This window comes from Vombatus ursinus, unplaced genomic scaffold, assembly GCF_900497805.2.
Source record: "Vombatus ursinus unplaced genomic scaffold, bare-nosed wombat genome assembly UNPS02014781.1, whole genome shotgun sequence".
NCBI classification, from domain to species: Eukaryota; Metazoa; Chordata; class Mammalia; order Diprotodontia; family Vombatidae; genus Vombatus; species Vombatus ursinus.
In genome coordinates this window covers 24,682,085-24,696,729 of record NW_020954559.1, presented here as the reverse complement: position 1 = coordinate 24,696,729, position 14,645 = coordinate 24,682,085, and the positions used below count along the sequence as shown (strand labels likewise).

General features: G+C 36.2%; 1 protein-coding gene across 2 annotated transcripts in view; it reads right to left on the bottom strand.

The window, feature by feature from the left end:
• The window catches only part of LOC114046197 (basic immunoglobulin-like variable motif-containing protein), a 42,002-nt gene that overhangs the window by 2,230 nt on the left and 25,127 nt on the right, over window positions 1-14,645 (bottom strand). The window contains exons 7-9 of one of the 2 annotated variants that reach the window (XM_027866442.1): window positions 3,020-3,152; window positions 1,498-1,584; window positions 748-844 (exon numbers count right to left, since the gene is read on the bottom strand). In XM_027866442.1, the coding sequence (XP_027722243.1) occupies window positions 748-844; window positions 1,498-1,584; window positions 3,020-3,152 (317 nt within the window). The remainder of the gene's footprint in view (window positions 1-747; window positions 845-1,497; window positions 1,585-3,019; window positions 3,153-14,645) is intronic. The other variant, XM_027866443.1, reaches the window with a different exon arrangement.

Below are 14,645 nucleotides of genomic sequence, written 5' to 3'. Positions count from 1 at the left end.
ATAATAATAATAATAGCATGTTATAGTGTTTTACATATGTTATCTCGTTTGATCCTGAGATACCTGGGAGATAGGTGTTATTATTATCCTCATTAGATAGTTGAGGAAACTGAAGCACAGAAAGGTTAAGTAATTTCGAAGATCACACAGCTCATGAGTGTCTAAGGCAGGATTTTAACTTAGGCCTTCCTTTTTCTAAGTCCAACACTAACTCTAGTATATTACTTAGGCCCCCTAAGGGTATACAGTGCTTCACTGTGTGGTCATAGTGCCTAGCACATGGGCACTTAATAAATGCTTGCTGACTGACTGAAGTCCTAAAGTCCCCTTACAATTCGCCTTTCTTTCCTCCCACCTGCCTCAAAAGTATAATGCCCTTCCCAGATTCCACCTACGTTTTCTTGTCTCTCTTCCTACTGCTTGCCTTTCTTCAAATGACCAAAGGTCCAAAGCACTTCTCAACCCCACTCCTTTCATTGAACAGTACAGTGCCCTCAGCGATGATACATCCATATTCTGGTCTCTCCCTCTACCCCCTCATCTAAAATAAGAAGGAACCCTTTGTATCCCATTTAATTCTTCACATACATTCTGCATTTCTTTCTCACTTGCTCTAATTACCTCTATTTTTTGTAGGCAGTAGTTTAAAGGACAAGGGGAAGAAAAGGCACAATCTCAAAGTATTTTAGCATAGTGGTACTTTTTAGTGAGCTGGGAAGTGCATCTTCAGGTAGAATCTTATCTTACCTTCTTTGTTTTTCTATACTGTAGTCCCCTTTCTAGGTGTCGAATATCGAGGTATTCTGGATTTTGAGTGTTAAGGTCAACAACAATGTCTGCCCATCTAGAGTCAAGAAGAAAATTTAGGAGCTTGGTTGTTTTCTTTTCTAAAGCACTAGAGTAAAATTTTAATGAATTTTTTCATCTAGGCAAATTGCTATAGTGTTAATGGTTATTAGAATATAAACTCCCTGATAGCAGAATGATTTCACTTTTGCCCTTTTATCCAAGTGTCTTTAGCAGATATTTACTAAATATAAGATCACAGATTTAGTAGTCATCTAGTCCAACCTCATCATTTTACATCTGAAGAAACTGAGGCACAGAGCAGTTAAGTGAAATGTCCAAGGTCGCTAAATAAGTGAGTGGCAAAGACAGGATTCAAATCCATGTTCCCTGACTCCAGTTCCAGCATTCTTTAAACTGTACCAAAATGACTCCAAAAATATTGGTTGAATTGAATGAGATTTATCATGTCAATACTTCATTTTTCAAATTATTCTTTTACCATTACAATATATAATTAAAAGTAGTGGTGGGGGTTTTTTATCTAAAATTCTAGGTCAATAATTAAGTTTTCTAAAAAAAATAATGCATGGTACATCCACATAATGATAGTGACATATCAGGCTAATGCACAAAAACTATATATTTTCCTTTAGTTGTAGGCAAGTCCAGATAAAGAATTAAATGTAATTCAACAGCACCTTAACTTACTTTTTACAGTGAATGGTAGGATGTTTTCTACTTGGCTCTCCAATTAAGATCCAGTATTCTACTTCTTGCTGTAACAAATGATTCCTGCTAAATACAAAAAACATTCAGAATATACTCAGGTCACAACATGCACCAATGCCTTAATCAAAATGAAGGTCTTCAGTTTCCTTAAGATTTCTGAGTTAAGTAGAACAAGATGATAATTTGGTTCCAATGGAAAAATATAAACTACTACAGTAAGCACTAAAAGCTGGGAAAGCTATAAGAATTTAGGCTTTGTAAAATTTATGACAACCATTAGAAAAATGGGGCATAATATTTAGTCCCATCTCATTTTCCCAATGACTGGGACTAGGAGAATTGATGTATACCAACTCTCAGACTCTAGAAGAAAAGAAAAGGTCATATTCTTCTTTGTAGATCATTTACTGAAGACTACTGCAAGTTTCAAAAAAATGCAATGGAAGCAATTAACCCTTAATAGCAAGGTGTTAAAATAAAAGGGGGGAGTGCACATTTCACAATGATTGGAGTTCTCTGAAATAAAGTAAAATTATAAGATATCATTGAAACAACAGAAACCCCATATCAATATTTCTATTAATGATGAGGATGCCTTCCAAAAACAAACTTCATTGCCAGAAACTTCCTACTAAAGGAAAAATAGGCAAGAAAGAGATTTGTTCTAGGATATGGATTTCTTCCCTACCTCACTTTTGTCAGATACTTCCCATTGAGGAAAAATGGACCGTGACTGACTGCTTTTCTTGAGAAGAGATTCTGTAATCCTCAGGAGAATATTTTTATAATGAAAGACATGTGTGGCTCTGGCTTATATATTAACAGCTTATATGTGTTTCCCAAGAAACGTTATTCCTATCTAATCAGGCCACTTGAATGGTTCTTCCCTAGCCACATCCAGGACCTATTTGCTATTCATTTCCAGTCATTACCAAGTTCCCTCAAAAATTCAGATTATTCCTTCTGTACCCAAGATGAATTTATTCAGATAGATGCTATTCCCAGAGGATTCCTTAATTATCAATAATATTTGCCCTCTCCATCCTCAACCAATATCCAGAGGATAATGTTTCCCTGGTACTTTTAACTATACCAGCACATTACTCCAACCTATTATAAAGAATCCATTTCTACACAGTTTAAACATAAGAACTAGGACTGAGATGCCTAATTTTTCTTTGCTGACAAACTCTTTGGGGGCAGCTCCTGAGTCATGCCTGAGGCACTTTTGTCTTTAAGTTTCCCAAAGATTCCTTTCAAGATTATTCTTTCCAATTAAGATTTTGCTCCAATTAAGAACAAACAAAAGAAAATAGAAAACATTTGTAAACATTAAATAGCAACCAATGTGTCAAGAAAAGACACACTTGCCACTGTTTTGAGTGCCTAGCAAAACCTGAAGCCACCCTCAAAGTTGCTGTGGAACCAAATCAAAATACAGATAGCTTTCTGCAGAAGAAAAAATTAGCACCATTGAAGAATTCCCATTGATAATGCTTACCTGTATGCTTTATTAGCTTTAATTGGTGTTGCTTCAAATCCAATTGGACAAAAGTAATGATTCTGGCAATGGTAAATGTAAGCCAGTGATTCATCTTTCAGTCCATGTGTTAATTTTGACAATGCCCCTGAAGCTACAAAGAGAGAAATACCTGAGTCTCCAGAAAATGAGTGACAACATTTTATAGAAATTCTATGAGAAAATGTCACTTGGTACACAAAGAAAAGTGCTGAATGCATTAGAAAAGGACAGGTTGCCAGAAGTTTCACATTTTAGCTTCCACTTAAGAGAAAAAAGTATTTCAATCAATATAACTTTATAATTTTAAACTGAAAGTATAAAACATTGGATTTCTTGCTTCCCAACATATTTTGAGTAGTACATATTCTAATAGTCCATAAACTTTAATCATCAATTCTGTACTTATTTCCCCTGATTTACAAGTCAATGTAACTCTCATAAATCAGCAGACTCTTCCCAACATGCAAAGTCCTACTTCAAAAAAGAGAAGTTATAATATTTCTTAAGAGCTATAGATTGGAAGTGAACTCATCTTTTAAGTGGTGACACATACAAGCCTCTTTAAGGAGATAGTGCATCTTTTTGGCAGAAACAGCAGTAAGCTTCTCACCTTCTCGACCTTTTTACTTGTATTTTTCTGACATCTATCTGTCAAGTAACATAGAGGTATATTATGCCAAGAAAATAGCTTTTATCTAAGCCTTAGAACTGAGACTACCAACTAAAGTTCGATTAACTTGTATTTCCAGTAAAAAGCTAAATTATTTATTAACCAAAAAGTCCATTAAGGCAGAAATACTAACAATAACTGAAGTGGATGATAAACTTCTGAATCAGAATAATAATAAGGATGGCAGTTAATTGATTTTGTGGCTGCTAAAATAGCTGAAGATAGCTAAGAAAAGCCTATTTAATAGCCTACTTAATGAGTGCAGCATAGAACTAAGGAGACAAGGCATGCTTACTTATAGTCCTCAGCACTACACAGACCATCTGGACCCTTATGCCTTCAAATTATTTTCCAAGCTCAGCCCCTTCTATAGGTCTTTGTTAATAAGTGTAAATCCCATCAAGTGCATCACTATATTACACAAGGCCTCTCTTTCCTACAGCTTTGTTTATTTCATAATTATAATGGTTAAGGAAGCCTTCCCTATTAATGATAAGCTCCAAATGCCATGACATGATAAATAACATCATACTAATTATATAGAATACTAAAAACCTCAGTTAAATTCACAGTAAGTCAAAAGAAATTTAACTGTATCTACTACAAAAATGAAATGTTTAAAAAAAAATACATTGCCCACCCAGATTATGAAATGTAGTTAGTTATACAAGTAGACCATTAAGTTATTTCATTTGCATCTGAACACACACATATTCACATATCTATTTACTTATATACACATATACACAACACACAAAACTTAAACAATCACTACAACTGGACAATGAACTGGGTTTAGACTTGAGTAAGTAGATAAAATCAAGATAGGATGCATTTGGGAATATTTACAGTAATTTCAATATTCCCAAACTGCTTGCTAAAGCAAAAACCCATCTCTTTTATGAGATATTATTAATAACTGAAATAACTGAAATCTTGGGAGAGTTCAAAATGCGGGTGACTTAGAGTGCAAGACACAGGATAAGTTTAGGTAAGCTCTAATATGTTAACTATGATGCTCTGCTTGCATAACAGGAATGGAATAAAAGACATAATTAAGGAAATATAAGACCAGGAAAAAGGCAGACTAGTCAGGTACTGAGAATAAGAAACACCAGGTTGACAGATAACCCAAGTGTTATATCAGTATCCCTCAAAATATTAAAAGAATCTGAGTAATACCAACAAGTCATTAGGTAGATCCCCTGTGTAGAATTTATGGAAATTTATGCATAAAAATTGTTCTTATGCGAAATGAGGTATGGAATAGCTGCTATCTAGATTGGTAGAGGGAGTTTCCACACCAATGAAATCATGGATCCATCAAAATAAAAAATGAAAATTTTTTTATAAATTTTATTCAAAGTCTCAAAATATAAAAAGTGACACATTATAGTAATACAAATGAAAATGCATACAAGAACTAAAATGTATCCGATAAAACATGGAAGAAATTGAGTGTTCTAGTTTCTATAATTGGTATTCACTCTGGATAAGTTCCAAGTGATTGAGAAAATATAAAGAAAGGCTTTTGGCAATTATCTAATTCATAAATAATTTAAATATGTAAGAATTAAAGAAACTTGTACACCCAATATTCAAGTATGTAATGATAAAATCTGGTAGAGTAATAGCTCATTACTTGGCATCTGTGGAAAAGGAAGTACAATGTGGGAAAGGAGACTGATAATGGAAATAGGTTAAGTCTGGTAAGAGAGCTGATTGTGGGGAAAAGGGAGGGTGAAGGGCAAACAGGAAGGAGGGAAAGATAAGAATTTCTTTTTTTTAAAAAGGTGGGAGGTGGAGAGAATAAATCCTACTCAGTCAATATTGACTTACCTAAGGAGTATATGAAAACATTTTAAATGATATAATAAAGGCAGAAATAGGGAAATAAGTAAATCCATTCCAAACAAGTACAAATAAAAGAGATCCTAAAAATATTAAGAGCATTAACACTCTCAAGACAGAAATCATTTTTCAAATCTATGTATGCTCAGTAATGTCTTTAAAAAGTACTATTATCTCCCTATTACTATCAGGGGCACCACTATCCTCTAAGTAACCCTCAGGATCATCCTTGATTTCTTTTTCTTCCTCACCCCACATATCCAGTATTTTGCCAAATCTTATGGTTTCTACCTTCATAATATCTCTAATATATTCCCCCTTTTCTCTCCCTCTCATTGAATTCCAGTGGCTACCTATTACCTCCAAGATCAAAAAGAAACTCCTTTAGCATGTAAAACTCTTTCTAACATAACCCTTTCCTACCTTTCCCCTCATCTTACACAAATTACCCTCCTCCACTCATGCTATCATTCAGCTATACCAGCCTACTTAAAAGTTCCTTCCAGGAGACACTTCATTTCCTATCTCCATGCCTTTGCATAGGATTACTCTATTATATTTGTAATGTTCTTCCCCTTTATCTCTACTTGTAAGTTTCCCATGCTTCCTTCAAGACACCGTTCAAATTCCATTTTCTGAAGAAGCCCTTCCAATCTCCACCCCAGACTAGTGACTGTTGCTTTAAGATTACCTTCCTCCTTTTCAGTATAGATCTTGAATATTTATTACAATGTGTACTCTTTGAGGGCAGAAACTATAGGGTTTGGTTTGGTTTGGTTTTACCTTTGTTTATATCACCAGCTCACAGTGTAGTGCCTGGCATTCAAAAAAATGCTTGAGTGACTGTTAAATATAAAGTGGATTTTCTATAACAATGTATTCTAAACATGTACATTAGAGCTAACATTTATATAATGCTTACTATGTGCAAGGGCTTTAAAATTATTATCTCATTTGATCCTCCCAACAACCCTGAGAGGTAGATGCTAATATCCCCATTTTACAGATGAGGAAACTGAAGCAAACACAGGTTAAATGACTTTCCCAGGATCACAGAGCTAGAGTGTCTGAGACCAGATATGAATTCAGGTCTTCTTGACTTCAGACCCTGTGCTCTACCCATTTCACCACCTAACTGCCTCAAGGATTTTAGAATTGGAAGGTAAATTTAAGAGTTCACCTAATGTAATTCATTCCTCATATTTAAAATCAGTATAATAATGACACACTATGTATCTCACAAGAGTGTTGAGAAAAAAAAGTACTTTGTAAACCTTTAAAATACTCTATGTGATCCAATTCAATCCAATAAGCATTTATTAAGTCCCTTTTGGTTGGTTGGTTGTTGCCTTTTGTGCTCTAAGAGGACTAAAATGACATCACTATGTTGGGGTCAAGTTACATTGTGTCCAACTGTGGCCGATCAGACCAATACAAGCTCAGAATGCTCTACCACAGGTTGGGCACAAATAGGGCATGTGAACATTTGGGGTGGGGATATCTCTAAATTTATGCCTTTCATGTTTCTTTTGAGCTACTGCAATTCTGCTTCGCTTAGAGAGTGTGCTTGCCTTCTTTGATGCTAGCACGCCATGCTGAACGGTCCGTTGCCAGCATCTCCCATGTCACACAATCCATTTCAAAGTTCTTCCTAAGTCTCTATGGTGTGCAAAGTACTATACTAGGTACTAAGGTGCAAAGATGGAACAAGAAACAGTGTCTGCCATTAAGGAGCTTACTGTCTATTGGGCAGATACAATATGTAAACAGAACAATATATTCATGACAATTTGAAGACAAGAGAGCACTAAGGATCAAAGGCATCAAGAAAGGCTTTCCATTAGCTGACTGGAGATGATTCTAGAATGAAGGGAGGGATTTCAGGAAGTAGAGATTAGGAGGAAGGACATTCAAGGAACGAAGGCCAGCCTGTGCACAAAGTCACTAAGGCAGGAGGCAGAGTGACTAATTTGAGGGAAAATGGAAGACTATTTGGCTAGAATGTAGAGTTCTGAAAGAGGGGAGTGGAATAAAGTGAAATTAGCCTGGAAAGGTAGGTTGAAGCCAGACAGCGCAAGGCTTTAAATTCCACGCTGAGAAGTTTGTATTTTATCCTAAATGGAGTAGGGAGTCACTGGAGACTATTAAGCTGGGGAATGACATACTCTAACTTAATCTTTAGAAGCACATAAAACTGTAAGTTATTATTTTATAAATAAGAAAACTGAAGCCAAGAGAGGTTAAATGCTTGCCCAGGGTTCTTTGTAAATTATGAAGTGCAGTATATTATTATCATTAATGCAATAAGTTACAATACAACCCACCTCCCATGTTTTCCCACCTCTGTACCTTTGTTCTATGCCTGCAATGCCCTCATACCCTCCTCACCCTCCGCATCATACCCTCCTCTTCTAATCCACATCATCCTTTAATGCCTACCTCAAATGTCATCTTGCTATATGAATCCTTTTAAGGTTTCATGAAGCCTGCAGATTTCCCTCATCAAATGTCCAGAGCAATTTGTTTACACTTTTCTCATACATTTACCAGGAACCATTTTACACTGTAATCCTTTGTATATATGTTAAATGCCCCAACTAAACTGAAAACTTTATGAGAGCAGGGATGGTGTCATTTATCATCTTATTTCTTCAAGTGTCTATACATAAATAGACAGTTAATACATTTGTTAATTGTAATCACATTAAAGGAATATGAAATTTACTCTGTTCAATTAGAAGATTATTGAATGGCTCATTTGTATTAGTGGAGTAAGGAAACACTACAGTTCAACTGCTTCAGTACTTTGGCCATAAAGTTCTGCTGCATGCTAATACAATTCGAATGCACTATCATTCAAAAACAATTCTTCAGTTTATGGAAAGAAGTATAGTTGTATCTAGGAAAAGAACAATTTTCCATAAAGGCTAAAAGATTTTCTATATACCTCAGCTCTGTTACTGCCAGTAGAGGTGCCAGAAGGCAAGAGTATGGCTGAATGCTTCATTTCTAAATCATTCATATCAATCTCCATAGGTATACACTAGCATTAACTAGGAAATGGACTTATTTACATTTGGTAAGCATCCACTAGTCACATTCTCAAAGTCATAAAAATGGCTTATCCATTGATACTGAACTGTTAGGCTACATCTTGATTTTTTTTTATACAATAGTCAGCCAACAAGCATTTATTAAACACCTACAATGTTGCAGACATGGTATTAAACTCAGAGGGACTGATTCTTCTACTTTGACCTAGAAAAGAATTGGAAAAAAGCTAGGGAGACAGGCAGGAAGATAGAATACTGCTTATACAGATCCAAGTTCAAATGTCCTAATGTTCCTATTACCATCAAGGGTATTATCATATCCAAGATACCTAGGCTTGCAACCTTGGGGTCTTCGTCAACTCTTCACTCTCTCTGTCACAACCTCAATATCCAATCTATTGTCCAGTCCTGTTTATTCTACCTTCAAAACATCTCTTCATATATGTATATGCCCTTCTTTCCACTCAGAGCCCCCATTCTAGTGCAGGTCCTCTTCACCTCTTTACTGGCTGAGCTTCTAGCTGACCTCTGGTCCTCAATTCTCTCCCCCCTGCAAGTGATCTTCCACTCAGCCATCAAAGTGATCTTCCTAAAGAGCAGATCTGACCATGTTATTCCCCTATTCAATAATCTCTAGCAGTTCTTTATTATCTCTGTGATCAACTATAAAGATCTGTTTGGCTTTTAAAAGCCTTAATAATATGATCTCTTCTTAATCCTTCCAGTCTTCTTATACTTACTCCCCTCCAGGAACTCTATGATCCAGTGACTCTGGCCTCCTTGCTATTCCTCACACAGCTCCATTTCCCATCTCTGTGTACTTTCACTGGCTATCCCCTATGCCTCCTCATCTCTACCTCCTAACTTCCCTGACTTCCTTCAAGTTACAGCTGTAATCCCACTTTCTACAAAAAGTCGTTCCCAATATCCCTTAATGTTAACCTCCTTAATGTTAACAGAGGTTGTCTCTGATTTATCCTGTCCATAGCTTGTTTTTACATAGTTGTTTGCTTGATGTCTCCTCCCATCGAATTGTAAACTCCTTGAGAACAGGGACTATTTTTTAATGTCTCTGTAACCTCAGCACTTAGCATAGTGTCTGACATAAAGTAGGTGCTTAATAAATGCTTCCTCATTATCTGACTTCAAAGTTTAGAATAAAATTACATAATACTATTTAATTCAACAAAACAATTTAACAAAAAACCATAAGCATGTACTATTCACAGAATGCTGTTAGGTATTAAGGGAGATGCAAAGTTTAGGTAGGAGACCATCCTGGCCTTCATAGAATCTGTGGTCTAGTGGGTCTACAGTGTATTATGTGTATCATAATACACATATTTCAAAGATCCATTATTTAATTGGTGCATATGCTTCCTCTACTGATGCAGATTAAATTTGAAACTCATGTAACTATGTCTTAAAATGGTTTAATGAGTTGCTTTAGCCAAAAAAATTCATCACCTGGTGATTTGCCCCCTGGTGAAGAAACAGCATGGTTAGTGGATAGAGCCCTGGATTTGGAGTCAGGAAGACCTGGGTTTATACCACACCTCTAATATTTCCTATGTGACCCTGGGCAACTTCTCTGAGATTTAAGTTTCTACATCTGTAAAATGAGAGAATTAGACTCTATATCCTCTGAGGTCCCTTCAACCTCTAAATCTGTGATGAAACTGAGAGCTGGGAAAGACCTTAGCTTAAAAAGGCCCACTGAATTCAGGGCCATCACCAGTCATCTTGACCTATGTCTTGCCATTGGACTCTGATGACTCTGGAGGAGGGAGTGAGGCTGATGACTTTGCACAGCTCTGCTTTACTTAAATCCAATTCACTTGCAAGTCAAGACATCACACTCCTTGAAGGGGGGGGGGTTTGGGGTGCTCTTAGATGCACAGAGGCACCCCAAGATCATGGGAAAAAGCCCAAATCACGGCGCAGATCTGCCTGAATGAATTCAACTCAGATCTTCTTCCAGCCAGAGAAAAAGTTTATTAAAGATAAGCATAAAGGCCAGACTCCAAAGGAGCCCAAACATCAGTGATCTAAATAGGGTTCAAGGTGGTCAGGTGACGCTCGCAAGGACGAGCGTGAGGCAGTCTAGAAAGCTCAGAGTCTGAGTGAGGGCTGGGGCTAGGGTGGTCAGGCCAGGTGATGCCCTTAGGATGGGCGGGCATGAGGGGTCTCGGCTTCTAAGCTTGAGAACAGCTCACCATCAGAATGGGGGGAAGGTGAGGGAGGGGCCATCCAGTTTGGAGCGACAGGAGGAGGGGTCCAAGGAGTGGCCAAGAAGTTTGGGGTGAGGGGAGGAGGGGTCTAGGGAGATCTGGATGGGGGTGGCCAGCAAGCTGGGGTGAACGGAACACTGGCCTAGCTAGGATTAAGGGTGGGAATGGCCAGGAAGGCAAAACAATGGGAAAACCAGTTAATGGGGGAGGTGGACCATTTGGAAAAGGGTCCAGGTGAGAATTTCGTTTGGAATGTCTGAGTGATTTGAACAGACAATGAGAATAGATAATGAAGGGAGCTGGAAGGGGAAGTTTGCTTTCAAAGGGAAACAAGGCAGTTTCTAAAACTTTGAGGGTTTGCTGGCACCGGTAAACAAAACGAAGCCAGGTTCTTTTTGTCAAAGAGAGATAAGTGAGTCTACACAGAATCTAAAAGTTTTAAAGTTTTTCTGGGAATTGTAGGTAAACCTCTTCATCCTGATGTCACTTGTCCTCTTCGAGAACGAAGGACAAACAACAGCAAATCTATGATCCTCTCAGAACTTACTAGGTCCTGGGATTAATGACATATAGTCCATCACCAGTCCTATAGTCAAAGTCTTTCCAGCTTTGTAGCACCTGCTGGAGCTTTAACTTGATTGGCATAGTCTTTGAGGCACAGGGTCACCTGACCTCCATGACAATTCATCAAAGTAGAAATGATATGGAGCATCACATACTCCCTCCTATAATTCCAAGATCTATTAGTAAGGATCTCCTTCCACAAAGATTGTACCATGCTGCCTTCTACTAGGACTTCTGTAGATAATCAGTGAGAATTTTAGTGGCCAGAATTTGCCACCTGAAGCTAACCAGGTGAAAAGCTATAATTTAGCTAAGTTAGGCCTTAGATACAGAGTCTATACCTAGACCTATAGTCAATGACTTTCCAGACTTACAGGACTGAACAAAGTTTATGCTCTTTCAATGTAACTTTCAAACACCCAGGGTTACTTCCATGCTACAAAGTAACAATAGAGTAGAGTTTTGATAGAGATGCAAACAGCTATAATAAAATAAGTATAGGGGGCAGCTAGGTGGCCCAGTAGATAGAGCTCCAGCCTTGGAGTCAGAAGGACCTGAGTTCAAATGTGGCCTCAAGACACTTGACACTATCTGTGTGACCCTAGGCAAGTCACTTAACCCCATTGCCTAACCCCCCCCAAAAAATAAATAAAATAAGTATGCAAGTACATAAGGGAGGTATAAGGCAAGATATACCCATATCTGCATATGCAAAAGAAAAAAATGGAACACAGACTTTCTGAATATTTCAAGCTTGTATTTTTTTTTACTTTTAACATAATTTAATATCATTACTATAATTATCCACTGATTAAATAGGCATCTTGAAATAAAAGATGAACAAAGGTTAAAACTAATTTTTCTGCTAAGCCACTGACACTCACAAGTCTTTACCTTGGTTTATTCTCTTCCAAAATACTGGATTACTATCACGTTCTGACTACTAATCCTTCATTTCATTGGAAAAACATAGGTTTTACTTGCTAGTTTATCAGAAAAGTAATGAAATACTACTAAGAAAGTAGAAAAGGTCCTTCACACAGTGTTAAGGAGGAAAGCTTGAAAAATTCAAGAGGCAAAATTCTTTAGGTTAGATGAGTTGTTTTTTTAGATTGTAAAAAAAATTTCATGCAAAACAAATCTAATTACTCTATATGCTCCTGATAATCCCTAGCTATCACATGAGTAACCCAAAAATTTCTAGAATTCATAGCAACATCAATATGGTGAATCACTTAGGCTGAACTCTCTCATATGAAAAGTATTTTGACTCAAAATCTTGTAGACAGAGTTTGAAATGAAAAAAAAAAACAAGAAATCAATTAAGGGTTAAAAAATATGAGAAGGAATTATGACCAAATTAAATATAAGTAGAAATAAGTAGAGAAAGATCTCTGATTCCCATGTATCATGTTTTTAAATTGACAAAAAATTTAGAGTAGCAAAGTTGAACACAGTTATACAGTACTAAATGATATCAACTTGCTAGAGTTTACAGTTGGTTCCTAGGAAGAAAAGAAGCACTAATTTCCAGAAAAAGTTTAAAGTCAATCAAGTATTCAGATCATAAAAGTATCCTTCATTGACACATTTCTGACAAAACCAACATTGATGAGAATCAGAAGACCTTGCCTTTGACACTTTCCTGGGTGACCTGGGGCAAGTCAGTTAACCTCCAAGAGATTCAGTTTCCTCTTCCACGAAATGAGAGGATTAGCTTTAGAGCCTCTAGGGTGCTTCTCTTTCAGATTTAGATTTATAATCCTATAATCTTATGTGAAAGCGATTAAGATGGATGGTTTTGTTGAAGACTTAAAAGAAGACAAATGTGTTTGTGTGTAATCTATTATATATATTTACACATAATACATTATATACATATCCAAGTGGTGTTGTGAGACTTAAAAGGATATTATATTTATTATAATTACATATGTATATGATATATATGTTGTATAATATTATATTTCTATATTGTATCTATATATAATATATAATCATATATAATATGATATATGTTGATATAATATAATAAATATATCCTTTTATGTCTTTCACAAAACCATTCATCTGACTATATATTATAAATTTTATATATCATATATAATATATATACATATATATTATAGACACACACAGTGTATGTATGGCACAGAGTAAATATTTAGTTCAATGTCTTCACTTTACAGATGAGGAAACAGAAGCCCAAAGACTTAATCTTGTATTTCTCTTAAGTGAATTTATGCAGATTCTTAATGCAATTCTTTTCTAAGAATTTCAGAATTCTGTCAATGATAAGTACCAAGTTCACTGGGGTAGAGTTTTCAGAATCACTTTTTTTTTGGAAAGTAAGCCAACACCTTCCCTGCTTTTAAGCCTTTTGATATCTCTCCTATACATGATTTCACAAGCAATTTTATCTACAAATTCTTTCAATATCTTAAGATGTAATTGCCTGGCTTAAAGTTTCGAACTTGTTTAAAGCAGCTAGTGTCTCTCTCTCTCTCTCTCTCTCTCTCTCTTTCTCTCTGTCTTCTTTTTGATGTTTGTTCTACCCTTTCTATTCTGAAAGTCCCTTTTCTTAATAGAGAAGACAAGAACAGAATGCCTTCTGTCATAACACGTCACATAATAATTTTTAAAAGCCCATCTGTTCACGATTTACCATCTCCCTAAACGAGACTTTCCTTCCCTTGTTTTTTATTCTAAGAAGAATTTTTAACAGAATATTGCTCTTTGCTTTAACATTTTTTCTCAAATCTAAGCTCCCTCTGAGTTTTATCATTCTTTATACTATTCTCTGTGTGCCATTCCTGCACTTCCCCCACTCCTGTTGGTTATGTGCCAATCCTATCTTTAATGCATGTCCTTCTTAAAACTGGACTTAGAGGTCTCTATGTGCAGTCACATCAGATTCTTTAGCAGAATATCCTCATTTCTTCCTCATTAGTACAGTTGAGACTACGGACAGACAACGAGGCAACCATGTAAGGTGTGGTATATAAAGAATACAACTAAGGACACAGATTTTATAAATTAATCTAACTTTAATGCTAGAAAGTGCTATTCTATAGTAAATAGGCATTATTTTGTGATAGTACTAATATAAACATTCAAAGCCTCTGGTGTACAGGAAGTACAATTTTCAGACACTGATGGATGTCATTTTCAGACTCTGATCAGGATGTTCAAATGCTTTGTGCTAGTTCTATTCATAAATAACATTCGCGTGGTTG